Source organism: Balearica regulorum, chromosome 7 (assembly GCF_011004875.1).
Source record: "Balearica regulorum gibbericeps isolate bBalReg1 chromosome 7, bBalReg1.pri, whole genome shotgun sequence".
NCBI classification, from domain to species: Eukaryota; Metazoa; Chordata; class Aves; order Gruiformes; family Gruidae; genus Balearica; species Balearica regulorum.
Window position 1 is genome coordinate 21,197,674 of NC_046190.1, and position 15,764 is coordinate 21,213,437.

The following is a 15,764-nucleotide window of genomic DNA, read 5'->3' on the forward strand; positions in this document are numbered from 1 at the left end:
ATCTTCAGCAGTAATATCCTTGAATCCATGGCAATGTTCTTGTTTCTACTTGATGCAGATATACCAAATTTTTTTCTGTAAAGTTGAAATCATGTCTAAAAGTACATGCTGTATAATACAGTATACCACAAGGTTTCATCATCTTAGTATGACCATGTAAAGTAGTCAACTCTAAAGGCTATACGCACTGTATTCAGAAGTCCCTGGAGCTGAATGAAACAGATGGCTCTTGGAGAAAGATCCCTGTTTATAGCTGCTTCTGAATTAAAAAAGATTGCTAGCTTGCACATTTATTTCCCTGTTGTGAATGTATCCTGTGTTTGCTTATTTTAGGGGCAGGGAGGGGGCACATTGTGAGATGGTTGCAAGAAGCCACATGGAGCGGTAATAGAACTCATAGGACAGGGCGTATGGACCAAAAATGGTGTACTAGAAACTAGCTTTAGTAGGAAGCCCTTTGGGGCTCCTGGAGACTAAGCTGGGCAAGGGGAGAATTGGACTTTATTCTTATGACTGCTGCTCCTGCTACTTGGATTTTCAGTCTGATGTTATGCTACTGGACATTCAGTTATGCTCTTAAGAGGCATCCTTTCATTTGTGTGGGTTCTGAAGAGACAGCTGAGTAGTAAAACATAGATACTGACATTCAGTGGGGCCTTTGCCTTTTGAAAGTCAGACCTGAGTGCAATACAGTTCCGTGATCATAGAAAGCCATTGTTCTTGGTGTCCAAGCAGCTGGTGTTGGTTGGTTTGCCAGATAGTGGAGGGCTGATAAGGTGATATGTTAGACTGTCAACCTTCCCTCCACCAGCAAATTTGAAAGTACAAGTTCATGCCAAAGGCAGACAATATGTTCTGTTCTTCATTGTGGGGGTGTGTTTGCTTTAATGGGAGGAGAACAGGAAATCTAGCAACAAAAATAGCTTTACAGGCCTTCAACTTTGGTTTGTTTGGTTTTTTAATTTTATTTTATTCTTCTTTAAAAAGGTAGCTTAGGAACAAAATTAACCAGATTCTCTTCCTCTCGTTTCACTGTCCTGCACCCTCAGCTGAAAAATTCAAGGCATAAAAGTCTTACTAAAATATAAGCCTTACCGTACATTCATGATAACATACTGAAAACCTTTTTTCTTTTTTTTTTTTTCTTTTTTCCTTCTTCCCTCTAAGGAAGCTTTACAGGTAAATAGTAGCAGCTGGATATCAGGTCAGCAGACACAGATACATTTTGGTTAATGTCTTCCCATCAAATTGAACTGTGAATACAAATATTTACATTGTAAGTTTTGCAAATTTGGTCGAAGTAAAATATATAACTGGCAGTTAAAGTTGTATTTTTTTGTTACCAGGGTTATAATGTAGCCTCAGGTGAATTGTAACCTGCCTTATCACCAGGCAAATAGCCTCCTTAAGGAGGGAGTTTCTCACTGTGTGGACCTTTCTCCTCTCCTTCCAGGCATCCGAGAAAAGAACTCGGCCCAAAAGCACTGGAGTCTTTCAAGATGAAGAGCTCCTCTTCAGTCACAAACTTCAGAAGGACAACGATCCAGATGTCGACCTCTTTGCCAGCCCCAAGAAGTCAATGGTGAGTTCAAAGTCCTCCTCAGAACCTGCTATTTAAAAATGGTCTTTGAAGTGTGCAGCTTACTGGTGTTGCTTGTTTGAATGCAGCTTAGAAGTCACTGATTTCCAGGGAGGGCCATGTGCTAATATTGGTTCAGGCATCACAGGCTGAAGGAGATGTGCTTTGATCTGTACACATCTTTTCTTTATCCTTTGTCTCTTTAGTCTGCAAACCGTATTCTGAAGCCATCGTCTGGAGGAGGGCTTTTTGGGGATGACGATGAGGATGATCTCTTCAGTACCACTAAAACAGACCTTCCGGTACCTGTTCCTCTACTGTAAATGGCTTTTATAAAAGATGTTGGGAAGAACTGTATGGAAGGGATTTTTTCCATATGTATTCCCACAAGAAATGACACAATTACACAATTTCTCAAATCTGTTTGAGGGAATAGAAATGCCATTACGGCCCTGAAGACACAGGGAACAAACAGATGCATTAGGTCTCTCAAAGCTGGGATGAGAAGATTAGGTTCTTTTTCTTTTTGTGTACCTCTGGGACTGACTTAGGTGTACGAGAACACACCTGAGCAGAAATCATAGTAGTACAGTTTGTATTGTTTGTTTTATTGTTTAACTGGCTAATAGTACTCCCCTGTAGTTCATGCATGACTAATAAGCCTTGCTTTATGAATTATGTAATTAAAGTCTCTGCATGTTGGAGTTAAGGTGATGAATGCAGTATTAAAATCCTTGTGATCACTGGATTGTTTTTAGAGGGTGAGCAGCTGCAGTAATGAACTGGACTGCATTACAGGTGGTCTGAGGTCAAAGTCCTAACATGCATTCTAAATTGCTACACTAAATGTATTTAGCTTAATTAAATTGAAGCCAACTTTTACTTTAGTCTATTTTCATGTCTGTAGCTGGAAGTTAGGCTAGAAAACTGGCAGTAGTTCCTGGAAACAGTTTCTCTGAGGACTGTGGAAGGGGTGGTCTTAAGTAATTAGCACTTGGCATCTATATATGGAGCCTGTTTACTTGAAAACATAAAAATAGCAGTGTTCCTTAGCTAGCTTTCTGCTTTTGTTTTCCATGCTGTCCTGTGCATGAGGAAATATTTATGCATTTGAAAGTTTATTGAAACTCTCATTATTTATCGTTAGCATAGACAGCAAAGGCTGAGGTAGGCTAAAGGAGTGGAGGAGTCCACAAGGAGTCCTTGTCACTGCAGAGCCAAAAGGCAACGCTTGCTATGCATTGCAGAGTCAAAAGATGTGGCTAACTTTCTTTTCAGATAGAAGTAAGATTTTAAAAAGCTTTGCTTGTTGTTTTTTTTTTTTTGATCTGCAGACCATATTTTTTATCCAATTCATGTTGACTTGTGCTCTTAATGCTTTCAGAAAATAGCCGAGAAGAAAACACTTAAGGGCAGTACTGGCCCTTCCTTGGGGAGCAGTAACCTCCTAGAAAATGCTTTAAGTGCCAAACAAGATGAAGCTCTGAAGGCAGGAACTACAGAGGCAAGTACCTTAAATCTTGTGCCTTGAACAGCATGCAAAGAAAAAGGAGATTATCATTTTGTTTTAATTAAGTCTTTTGAAAAGATCAAAACTAATGCCTGGATTCTCTGGCTGCAAAGCAGCCGTGCATGACCAAACTTGTCTCTGCTTATCAGCAGGTGCACTGTTACTAGCAAGAAGTTTAAACGCTGTTGATACTGTGTTTTATTCATTGCTAACACACTTATAAGGGCAAAGTACAAAGCAGTGAAGAACTACACTTCAGGTCCAGTTGTATTGAAAAGGCATTGTTGTTCATTCTTCTCTGAAGTGCCACTGTCTGTTGGAGTGAATGTCATCTTTAAAGCATAGGTGGGTTTTCTCAGAAAGGAGATCAAGGAATGCAGCACAAATCTGTGGCTGGTGAGAATCTTATCCTGAAGACTTTATGATGAGCAAACAAGGCTCCTACTCCTGTCCTTAATTTTGCAGAACCAAGGGTCTCTGGGAGGGGCAGTCCGGATCTGAATTCTGGTTTGTGCCTCAGAGTTGCTTGTTGGATTTCCATCTGTAAATTAGCTTTTCATTGTGGATGGCGGGTGTTGTTTTTTCTCCCCTGGGCTGAGGAATACAGAGCAAGTCTGTAGGGCTAGTAATTAGCCTGTCTTCCCTTATGGTGAAGTATTGAAATGTAGAACCATGTTCATCTTCCCTTTTTTGTAGCTACTGACAGCCTGTATAGGAATGATCTCAGCTTGTCTGAGGTTCAGCTGAACACAACATGCATTTCTCCTCAGACACTGGGATTCCTCTGTCATGCTATCAAGACCCCCAAACCAGTGTCCTAACCCTTGCAGGCTCTCAGTTACCTGGCTGATGGAGCTCTGACTGCCCAGTCACACCAACAGCAGTACAGGCTAGCTACAAACTTGTGGAGAGCAAGCCCTGGGAAGAGCGCCTTAGCTGATACGGTTCATCCCTGAGTCCTAGAATTGATGCAAATCTTCAGACCAAACAGCTGCTCTTGCTCTTTTAGTCTAGTCTTAGTTCTGGCACTGATGGGGCCTGCTTTCTGTAGAGGAGCACTCACTTCTCTGAAGCTTTTTTCCTTGCAGCCCAAGCGGTACAATTTTATAGCCCTCTTGGCTTCTGTGCACACTTCATTGAAGTCTGTGGCCCTATTATAGCCAGTCACAAAGAGAAAAGTTAGTTACATATCATGGCCACACAACTTCAGAGGGTCTTAGGCGAGGGTAGCTATCACAGTTTGATTTGCCTGGTGGCGTGTGTGAATTGGAGAAGATGGAAGTTGTTGGGTAACTATGGCAAAGTATAGTATTTGAGTAGAGGGAGGGTGGAATGAAATGTGATAATGAAGATGGGGCTACGGCATGTGGGGAACTGATGCTGAAAATTTAGTGACTGAAGCTCTGGTGATAGAATGTGATGATAACAAGGTATTTTGAGAAAAAATTGGTAAGCAGTGAGCTGCTTTCTACAGATGTATTAAAATGCAAACTATGGTCTGGTTGGTAACAACTTGTCCACTTGTTTAATCCAGTGTAATTTTGTGCAGAAATCTACAGGTCCTGTTCCCATTAAAACCAAAGAGCCCTCATCTCGGATTGGAAAGCTACAAGTAATTAAATTTACTGACATTTTGACTTTCAAAAAAAAAAAAATCTTCCTTGCCTCACTGATGGCTCTCCCTGAAACAAAAATCTTTTTACTTGCTTACTTACTCTTGCAATTTTACTATTTTTTTCAGATGGCATATTTTCTTTACTTTTTCTGTATAGCATATTTAATATTATTTCCCCCTCCTGTTTCAGACCTGACCAAGCAGCACTATTTACTCTACTTGGGGGCAGAGGGTGGGCTTCTCTTTGACCTGCAGTTTTTCTCAGCACTATTTTAAGTATGTTCAGAGACTCTTAGGGGTTTGGGGTTTTGGTTATGTCCCTCTTCTGACATGAAATGACTAATAACTGTGTATATATCACAGTATCACTTCTAATGTCAGAACCATTGTTGTCCTCAGAGAGGGTACTGAGCTACATAGGTGTTTGGTCTGACATAATGTGGCCATGCTCTTCCTGAAGCTCTTATACAGAATAATAGGGTTGAGCACTCACAGTGCTCCACACAGTGAGACAGAGGACATGGGAGACACAGAATTGTGTAGATGTGAGAACTGCCAGCCACTTGTAGAAGTAGAACTTGAATGCCTACATAAGCAAGTTCTTGCTGCTTCTCTGGAGCCATGCTTGCTCTTGAGCAGTATTAATGTGAATTCTTTTTTCATGTGTGTGTTTTTGTTTTCTCTGTTTTGTAGGCTAACTTAGCTATTAACCCTGCAGCCTTACTACCTGGTGCAATGCCTAAAGTCTCCAATGTAAAGTCCCCCTTACCAGTTCTGGACACTCCATTGTATGAGCCCAAGGATGGCTTTCCTGATGCAGGAAACAATGAAGAACTAGGTGTAAGCTTTGATCAGCCTATGCAAGCGGATACCTTGCACAGCGCCAATAAGGTAATCTTGGTATTTAGGAGGATGGAAAGGGGGATTAAAAATGCAGTGTGACCTCATGCAGGAATTTGCGTTTTTGGTATGCAAGTTCTGCTAACAGTGTGGTCTATCTGAATCTAAATGGAGGTGTGGAAATCTAATCTCACTTCTGTGGACCACTGAAGAGAAAGTCAAGCCTACTACATTCTCAGCTCTGTAAGGGGCTTATGCATATGCCTTCTCCTGTGCCTTTTTAAGGTACATGTGTATATTACCCAAGTACAGTAGCTTTCACTATCGATAAAAGGTATTTTAGCATAACATCTTGTCCTGTCCCAGGAGACGTCAACCTGAAAACCATAAAAAAGGCATCTCCCTAGGCTAACTATAAAATACGTTAGACAGCTGCTGTGGCAAGATATTAAGAACACATCACTCCTGCAGGTTGACCCTTACCTCCTCTGTGGATAAAAATGTCATGTTGTCCTGAGCTGTCACTCCCAATTCTTTTTCAAACAAAAACTTTGTTTTTGAAGAAAAAACCCCCACAAAACCAAAACGAAGAAGTGCTACAGCTTTTGACATGGCAGATTTCTGCCTCCTGACTCACTTGTCGTTTATTCATACCTTTTACTTTATGGACTGCAAAAGGCATATTCTAATTAAAGATTTAGTGGTTTAAAAAAAAAAAGCTTGAACCATGTAGTTAAGATTTGTGGGTGCTTATGATTTTATAAATCTCTTGGGTTTTCTTAGAGCAGTGATTTGAATAAGATAACTTAGGATATTAACTTTAATTCTTTCTTTGCTTAATACTGCTGAGGTTGTTAATTACTAGATGAGCAGCAGAGACGACTTAGGAAGATGCAGCAGCTGTCACCACAATGGCTGATGCAAGCCCTTACTGTCAAATGGGTTTGAAGCTTGTATGTCAGACTAATGCCATTACCATGTAGGCACAGTTGTTTCCAATAGCAGCAAGTCCTGCACAACAGACAAAAACCTCTGTCATGATATTTTTAAATAGATAGGCTTGGAAAAGAATACAGCTCCTATAGCTGCATATGATCAAACTTGAATGTTCATTTTAGCATAGTGATGATGCATGTCTGTTTACAGAAGTAATCTGAGAAGCAGCATCTCATTTACTATACAGTAAATGTTTTTTGTGGCTCAGGTTACGTGTTTTAATTTTGGTGTGTCATTGCTTCTTAAACCTTTCAAGGTTGGGTTTAAGCTGTAAATATACGCAGCCAAATGCACTTTTCTCTAAAGGCTGGAACAAAGCAACCTACCCAGCATTCTGGCTGCCCTGTCAAAGAATAGTGCATGGAGCAGGGATTAGTTTAATTCAAGTGCATCTCCCTTCCATCATAATTTTCCTGGTTTTCAGCACATGGCTCCTTTAAGCTGTGTTATAGCACATCCATCCAGATTGTCCTTCTGCTCCAACAGAGCAGTTAACAAAAGGGAAGAGGAGGTTGCACTGATGTGTTTCCTATCTGCGTGAATACTCCTGTCCATGGGATATGGTAGAGGCTATAATGGAAACTTGCAGAGCGGCTTTTTTAAAAGCAGCAGAGGAATGAACTGCAGCAGGCTATGCATAAAATGAAATTAAATGGAAAACATAATTAGTCATGACTTGGACAGACTAACTGCACTGCAGAAGCCTCTGGATTAGCAAGCTGTCAGACTGTCTAAGGTATTACCTAAAGCTGAGGGGCTAGAGTGGCTTGCTGACCTGTGTTGTGACTCTCTACTTGAGTGCTATTGCTTTTGCACCCCAATTCCACCAGCTGTAGAATGACAAGAGGGCAACAAATCAAAAGTCCTAGGTTATTTTTCTGAACCTTGCTGCAAACTACACCAAGCTTGAATGTCCATCTTTCCCCTTTCTGAAAAATGGGGAGAATGGATGATGCTGAGCTGATGATGCATGGTTCCTGCCGCTTCTCCCTATAACCTAAATCAGTGTCTGCTCAGCATTACTCGCTCAAGACTCTCAACTGAGCATTTGTTTAAAGGTACATGTTACATGTTCAAGTTACTTAAACCGGAGCTGTGAACAGAACTTGTAGTTAATTCAGTTTCAGTATGCTAGTATGAAATGGGTAATGCATGTTAAGTGCAGTGTTGTGAAGGTAAAGTGCTACAAGGAAACATAACAGGAATCCTAACCTGTCTTCTGTGAAATGTGGGGTTTTCTTCCTTTTATATAACCCTGCTCTGCTTTTACTCCTTTCTTGCAGACCAGGATCAAGGTTACAGGAAAACGAAGACCTCCTAGCAGAATGGCCCGTCGTCTAGCTGCCCAAGGGTCTGAAGAGAGTGAGGAAGTGGACAGTGCTAAAGAATCACAAATCTCTCTACCAAAACAAATGTCAGCAATAGTGAACACAAAGGAGCCTCTTGCTACTGAAGCAGAGTCTAAGGAAAATGGCTTTCTCTCTGGCTTGTCACTACCAGCTCATGGCAATGTTTTGTCTGTTGGGACAAAGATGCTCCTTCCTCCAGAATCCACAGACCAAGGGGATGATCTATTTGAATCAGAAGACCTTTTTGCAAGCAGCTTAACATCCAGAGCTGCTGCACAATCAAAGTTAAAGGAGGGAATGCCAGACAGTGTGGCTAACAAACCCATCCAGGGCAGGGAGAAAAAGCCTGATCTGTCTGTTCTGGGTGATCAGGACAGCAATGATCTCTTCCAACCTGTACAGCAAAAATCTTCAACAAAAAGCAGCCCTATACCTTTTTTGGAGGAAGAGGAAGACTCTCTCTTCACCTGTCAGAAAACTGGAAAAAAGGAGTTGAAATCTGCTGTCCGGCAAGCTGTTGATCCTACTGCCCAAGATATTTTTGAGGTAATGGTTGAGCCTGCTACCTTGGCCTTTTTGATCCCCAGGGCCTTATGCAGAACGTTTTACTTAGACACAGGCTTAATGGAGGCTGCTGAGTAGGATGCGGTGTGCAGGATAGGTAGTGAAGTAAACTGTCAGACATGCACTGCTACTGGACGACAGAAACCCTTTCTTTGGATGTTCGTGCCCTTATTAGCAAGAGTGGATTAAAAGATGGAGCTTTAACACAGAGCAGGCTTGTCACTGAATGTGCTGTGACAACATACCTATGATAATGACCTTTTTCAGAGTAATAAAGTATTTGGTTCTTATGTTCTAGCTGTCTGTTCAACACACAGCAGCTCAAATAACTCTTTAAAAAAAAAATAAAGCTGGCAGGCTGGGCAGCTGATACAAGCCATTGTGTGGGACTATGCACAAGTCAAGTACAACACACTAAGGCACTTCTGCCAAGTCATCTGTGGGGAGAAGGGACTCAAACTTCTCAGGTTTGAGAAGCCCAAGGCTGTCAGTCTTCTAAATATCTCAGCTGCTGTGTACAGCTACTATGACTCTTCTCTTGGAGAGTGTTGTGTATTGATGATCTCTCTCTGCTTTGCTCCAAGGATGATATATTTGCTACTGAGGCAATTAAACCAATGAACAAAGCGAAAGAGAAAATGCCAGAGACTAACCTGTTTGACGATAGCATAGATATTTTTGCGGATCTCACTGTAAAACCAAAAGAAAAGAAGACCAAGAAAAAGGTGGAACAAAAATCCATATTTGATGATGATATGGGTAAGTGTCTAATCTCATACTATTGTCCTGAGTTGTATTCATGGGAGATGTTTTAGAACCCTTTGCTTTCTTTTAAATTTTCAACTGCTCTGAAATCTTTGGTCATCTTTGGATTTTAATGTTGGATGAGAACTTCCTAGATTTGTAGAACCAGCATGGCATTTAAATGGTTTAGGAGAGTATATAAAATTCTTCTGAGAGAAGGAATAGTTTAATTCCTGTAGAGATTTTCTCACCTGTGGGAATTAGAAAATTTCTTGCCTGGAGCAAGAGATTAATCTCATGTTGTTCTTGCTCTAAGAGATACATTCTCTGTTTCAATTTGTACAACTTTTTGTATTGTACTTTCAGATGAATCACTGATATGAAGAAATTAGCATAAATTCCCACCCCAACCTTCAATATTGTCTTGACTACCTTGGAGCCCGTAAGACTTTGTTTACATCCAAGTATACCCAGAACAATTTATAAATACTACACCTGAGAGCAAATGTTTGCCCTGTAGAATTTGTTGAAAAAGCAGCATATAGTAAAGTGGAATCATAGGATAGTTTGGGTTGGAAGGGACCTTAAAGATCATCTAGTTCCTGGGCAGGGACACCCTTCCCTAGACCAGGTTGCCCAAAGCCCCATCCAGCCTGGCCTTGAACACTTCCAGGGATGGGGCATCCACAACTTCTCTGGGCAATCTGTTCCAGTGCCTCACCACCCTCACAGGGAAGAATTTCTTCCTCATATCTAATCTAAGTGATGGAAAGCACACTCCTTTCTTGTTCTCCATCAGTGGAGGTTTCAAAAGTCATTTGATCCCCAACTATGTCTGTCTGTTCTCAGGCTCTTCATATTTACAGCTCTTCTGTGAGACTGCATGTATTTCTTTTCCTTTTAAGACAAAAAAAAAATTCCCTTTTCTAGTTTTGATTCTTGTCAGTCTTCATTCTATCTAACCTAGTCAAATTGCATCTGACTTATCACTGTTTTGCTTGGACTGCTGTTAAGCATTCCAGCCTGATGGAATGGCCTGGGTGAAGTCTGCAAATGTGTTAGAAAACTTGCCAGAGAATGAACATCTTGAGATTTCAAAACCCTCTCAATTGATATAAAAAAAAAAAGACTTAAAAATTTGCAAGCAAGGTATTTGAAATATGTATTGGATGATTAAAATATCTTGTTTTAATAATTTTTTTTTATGTAGCCTATAGCAAATGAAATTTCCCAAACAGCTACCTCTTCCAAATACTTCAGTGCAAAAATCCGGACCTCATGTTGAATAAAATGGTTGTAGAGTGCCACTTGAAAGTATCTTGGAAAATTAGCCACAACAGAACCTGTCGTTTGCACTTTTGACATCTACTCTGGTGCCAGAGCTTGTTGTTTGATGTCACATCTGATCTTGATACCTATAGCATCTGTAGCACCCTGTATCTGATAGACTTCATCTTCCTCTAGTGTTGGCTGTTTCGTAGTGCAGCCATAGGTACGCAGCTATTTTGTGCCCAAAGCTATGGAGCCCCAGAACACCAACAAGAGTGCAGGGAAGATGCCAGACGATGAGAGTGCCCTGCTGGCAGTAGAGTGGTAGAACTGGCACTTGCCTGTGCTTCAAGTTAAGGGTTGGCTTAAGTGATCATGGTAGCACTTTATCAGGGCTGTATGTTGTTGCCTTAGGAGATCCTTTCTGCTGCAGCTAAAACAGTAAGTGGATGCAGTTTGGAGCAGGGGGGAGTGGAGGCTGCAAGCTGCTTTCCTTCTTTGTCCTACTACAGCTTCTAGTCATTATTTTCTGCATTTGTGTTAGGCTTGTCGTGGCAGTATTAGAAAAACTTTCTCAGGTCTTTATCCTCTTAGCCTTCTCAGTGACCTTATGGTTGATGACACAAACATCTTGATGTCACCTCTGCCTCGGAAAGTCTGCAAAGTGGTGATGGAGCTTTCTTGTGCATTGACAAATACTGTTTTCCATGGACAAAACTTTGCTATTCCTTAAGCCTTGTCATAAAATGGAAGTGATACCTCTACTGTTGATGGCATTCACTGTGCTTCCCTTCTGCTATCAAGCTAATCCATGTGATAGCTTTTTGCTTTGGAGTGATGCCAGTAGGGATTGCTCTGTTTTACTGCCTTTTTAAACTGCTCTTGTGCTGAAATGCTGACCTGGATTATTCCTGTGTAATCCCTATGATCAGCACAGTAACAGACATGTGCTGGAGTGGAAGAAGTAGCGAGAAGAGAAAGGCAAGCATGTTGTGATAGGCCACTCTCTGCTTGGCCTGTGCTTAAGGTTAGGATACGTGCTGAAGGCTGAAGTACTAGTTTTTATACTCTGGACCAGTAAATGGCTATTAACCTCTGTATAAGACCTGTGTTTTCTTAATAGGGATTCAAGGCTAGTTATGTGCTACTTATACTGGCCTTGTGAATCACTACTGATCCACATATGTCACTCTTTTCTCTTTTTTTCTTATCCCCTCATAATCTGAGCATCCTAAATTTAAAACCTTAGTGTGTAGGAAGACATTCACTGTTGTGTATGCCCAGGAAGCCTCAGGGCAACACTTCAGCATGTGTATGGTAGCAGCTCCATCTCTTTCCATGAGCACAGTCCTAAACACAAGCAGGACTAGCTACAGCACAAACTGCAGGTCTGTGAGCTCTGCTGCTAGCACAGGGTATCTGGGTTGGAGAGTTTCATTTCCATCTGTTGTTATCTTTCAGGACAGAACTCTGTCTTAATAGCAACATGATATTTTTCCACTTTGTGGTCCTAGTTATTTAGAACAGAAATGTATTGAGGAAGGTGCTGGGAGATCTTGATTCAGGACTGTAGACAGACTTTTTGAATATTCAGCAGGATGGTGGTTGTAGCTGTCTACATCCTTGAGAACAGAGCACAGCTAAGATGCAAGTGACTTATGCTGTGTTCTTATTGTGCTGTAGATTAGACTCTCGTATGGCTAGTGGATGTCGCAACAGTAGTCTCTAGCAAGTACGATCTTTTCCTCTTCTGATTTTCTTTGGCAACAATCTCACAGCTTTTGGATCTCTCAGGTTCCCTAGACGCTAGTGTTCTAGATAAGAGGGATGTTATCTGGCACTTACATGATGGAATTTATTGTGGAGGCTGAATTTATTAGTACTTCTCAAGTGCTTATGAGAGCTTGAACACATTACAAAATACAAGTATTATTCTGCTTTACTGAGAAGAAAAAAATATTCTTAATTTGACTTACATCTAACAACTCCCACGTATGTCCTTACAAATTCATCTAGAATCACAAACAGCAGGAAAGAATTTGTTTATCACAGAATGTCCTTGGCAGTCACTGCTGTGTTGGAGACTCTTATGTACAATGTTGCTTCTGTTTGGCAGTCACTTCACATTAAAATCTTTTTTTTCCCCTTTAGATGATATCTTCTCTAGCAGCCAAGTCAAGATACCTACTCCCAAAAGCAGATCTTCCCAAGCAGCTTCAGAAGCAAAATCTGAAAGTAAGAAACTGAGCACATTTGATGACCCGCTGAATGCCTTTGGAGGCCAGTAGCCAAGGGGAGTGTGTTGCAGAGAGAAGGCCTTCCTTATGCCCTGTCCAGTACTAATAATCTGGATTCTCTAATCCAGTTGAGCTGAAATGAGATGGCTGTGGATATTCAAATGAGATTACCCATTTTAAATGGTTAGTATTCTCTTGTGCTGGGTCTAATTGTGCTAAATGATATATTTTTAAAAAAAAGACAGTAACCTCCTGCTATCTTGTTTCCATGGTGCCCAGATGAATATAGCTTGTGCAATACCTGCAATGAAGGGATCTATTATACAAAGTATAGTTTGTTTTATTGAACAGATCTGTAGAGAAAATAATTGATAAATAGTAAATGGAATCTGTTAAACCAGAGCTGTCTGTCTTACCTCTTTACCGCTTGCTAAGGACATCTGTATCATGACTTGGAAAAAAAAAAAAAAACAAAACCACTACTATGCCTTGTCTGGGTCAGCTGCCAATCTGCTGTGCTAATGTTAGGGTAAGGCTGGGTTCTGTTACCAGGTACAGCTTCTCTTATGTAATCAAGAAATTAACAAATCTTAGTGTACTTAGGACTTAATACCAGATAGAGATAAGCTATTTCATATTGGCAGCTAATGTTGTCTATAAAAATAACAATGGTTATAACTTCTCTGCCAGAAAGAACGTGCTACGGATGAGGACCTAGTGCTCAATGAAAACAACAGCAACTTAACATTCTCTTGTGTTCAAGTTGTAAGCCACTAAATGAGACTTTTCACCTGCCTGGATTTGCCGAACTTTTGCAAATAACACTTACTAGGAAGTCCATCTGTACTGAGCATGCTTGGTTACTTCCTGGTTAACAAGTCTGTGTGTGCACCTTGGTGCAGAGACTCGCTTGTGCCCAGAGGCTTACTGTCTGCTTTCCTTTCTCATCCATAACACATTGTAAGCTGTTTACAGGAGGTCACTATGTTGTGGAATCCCTTTAACTGTCCAAGGCATTTGGCTTAACCTTTTTGCTTCCTATATTTTCTAGATTGCCCTTCTGGAACTGATGCCATTAACCATACTTGGTGCCCAGTGGTAGATACTTTACTCTCCTGCACGCATACAAGCAGAGAAAATGCATAAATGCAGAAGGATCAAATGTTTCTCTTATTTTACCAGTGACCGCCTGCAATTCTGACTTTAAAATTAGATGCACTGTTTTTGTGATAGCGATGTACTACTTTGTCTTCAACTCTTAAGACTGTTCTGCTCTCTGAGAATTTAAAGCGTGTGCTCAGAGGACTTTGAGAGCAATTCCTACTTTCACTGAAGCCCTTGTTCTGAGACATCTGCTGCAGTCTCTTGTTTCTCAAGTTGGATTTACTCTGAGGCATGGTAAATACTACAGCCGAAGCATCTAGCACTAATGAGGGTAAAGCAGAAGGGAAGGTTGGAAGGGATAAAAAAGAAACATTGTGTATTGATTTGCGCCATAGGTGGGCCTGGCAATGATTCATGTTAAGTGGGGGGTAAGTTGAGAGTAGCAGCTTGGAAAAGAATGTGGGAGCTATTTGCAAATGGGTGTCTACAGTAGGAGCACTTGCACTTTATTTATAGGCATTACATCTGCTGCAAATGCCTCATACATGCTTTGGACTGCTGCTTTACTCTTCTCTGCTTAGAAGGGCTTCAAAGACATACTGGGAGAGAGAAGAAAAAGTGAATTCTTCTATTTCTTTTCTGCATCCATCCTCCTTTCTTCTTGGCCCCTTTACATTAATAACTTCTATTAGCATTGCAAAGAGTGCTGTTCACAAGCCAAGAACCCTGGGGGCCAAAAGCTGTTGGAGCAGAAAAAAAAAAAAAGCTCCTGCCTTAAAGTGTTTCTTAACCTTTAATGTGAACACTCAGTAGAGAAAAGGTCTTGATAGAAGCTTGTACCATGACATAGATAAAAACCTTTATTTCCCCCCCAGTCTTTTTAAATTGCAACAGGGGAGTCTTTTACCACCTATTAAAGTGTGTGGTCCTCAATTAACTCCCAAATCCAGGTCTAGGCACTTCACTTCTGGGGGAGCTGGGTCTGAGTGGTGGTTTCTTTGAGTTGTGGCTTGGTGTGTCTCTTTTTTTGCAAACTTGATAAACTATGACTGCATTTTCTGGCAAGGGCAGGGCTGGAGAGTCAAGAGTACCTGGGGCTTGCTCAGCAGCCTTTGTCAGAGGGCTCCCATATACCTGCTCTATGCATGTGAAAAACCACAGCAGTTGTTCTGAGTGGTGTAACTGGGCCTGAAACCTAACAGCTAGAGCCAGGGTAGGTCTTGCATAATTTAAAACATAAATGGAAAGTAAAGCAGTTAATGTAATTAGTAACTCCTAATAAGCTAAGCTTGTTTTCTCATAGTATTTTGCTGGAAGAGTGTGATCCTCTAAGGGAAGCACTGCTGCTGGAGACTGGCCTGCCTGCCTTTGACATGGGAAGAGAGTAAAGGTGCCCAGGAGCAGTGCTCCTTCCCGGGCTGGGGCTGCCCCAGGCCCCTGTCCTGGCTGAGGCCTGGGCGGGGGGGTGGAGAGGCCTGCACAGGCTGGGCGTCATCCCCCTTGTGCTCTCGCACGGCCCAGTGCTGGGCTAGTACGTTAGCAATCCCTGGGCGCCTCGGTTGAGTTTGAGGTAGAAATGATGGCGTTTTGCAAGCCTTCCCTGCGGGGAGGCCAACGGTGCGCGTGGAGCGCCAGGGCCGGGACAAGCCGCGGAACCATGGCCTTTGCCCGCCCGCGCCGGAGGCACGGGGCCAGCGGGCCATCAGCCCCGCTCTGTTAGACTACATGTCCCAGGAGGCACCGCGGCCTCCCCGGCGGCTGTCACGTGACCGCCGTTGTTCGCGGTGGGGGCGCTGGATCCGGGTTCTTCCCTGCGCACGCTCTGCCGCCCCGCGTCTTAACGACCACAACAAGCGAGAGCAGCGCGCCGCGGCGCGGCGGACACCCGCCCCTCGAGGTAGTTGATTGGGCGAGGTGCATGAGAACGGGCGCCGCATTGGCCCGTAGGAGGACGCTT

General features: G+C 42.1%; 1 protein-coding gene across 7 annotated transcripts in view; it reads left to right on the plus strand.

The window, feature by feature from the left end:
- Positions 1-14,619, plus strand: part of WASHC2C (WASH complex subunit 2C) — a 36,346-nt gene extending 21,727 nt beyond the window's left edge. For 2 of the 7 annotated variants that reach the window (XM_075758371.1, XM_075758373.1), the window contains 8 exons: positions 1,454-1,582; positions 1,786-1,881; positions 2,964-3,083; positions 4,624-4,701; positions 5,398-5,595; positions 7,824-8,435; positions 9,038-9,212; positions 12,618-13,105. In XM_075758371.1, coding sequence (XP_075614486.1) covers positions 1,454-1,582; positions 1,786-1,881; positions 2,964-3,083; positions 4,624-4,701; positions 5,398-5,595; positions 7,824-8,435; positions 9,038-9,212; positions 12,618-12,754 — 1,545 coding nt within the window. In that variant the 3' untranslated portion in view covers positions 12,755-13,105. Of the gene's footprint in view, positions 1-1,453; positions 1,583-1,785; positions 1,882-2,963; positions 3,084-4,623; positions 4,702-5,397; positions 5,596-7,823; positions 8,436-9,037; positions 9,213-12,617; positions 13,106-13,754 lie in introns of those variants that run through there. The other 5 variants (XM_075758372.1, XM_075758374.1, XM_075758375.1 and 2 more) reach the window with 3 other exon arrangements.
- Positions 14,620-15,764: the final 1,145 nt, after the last annotated feature.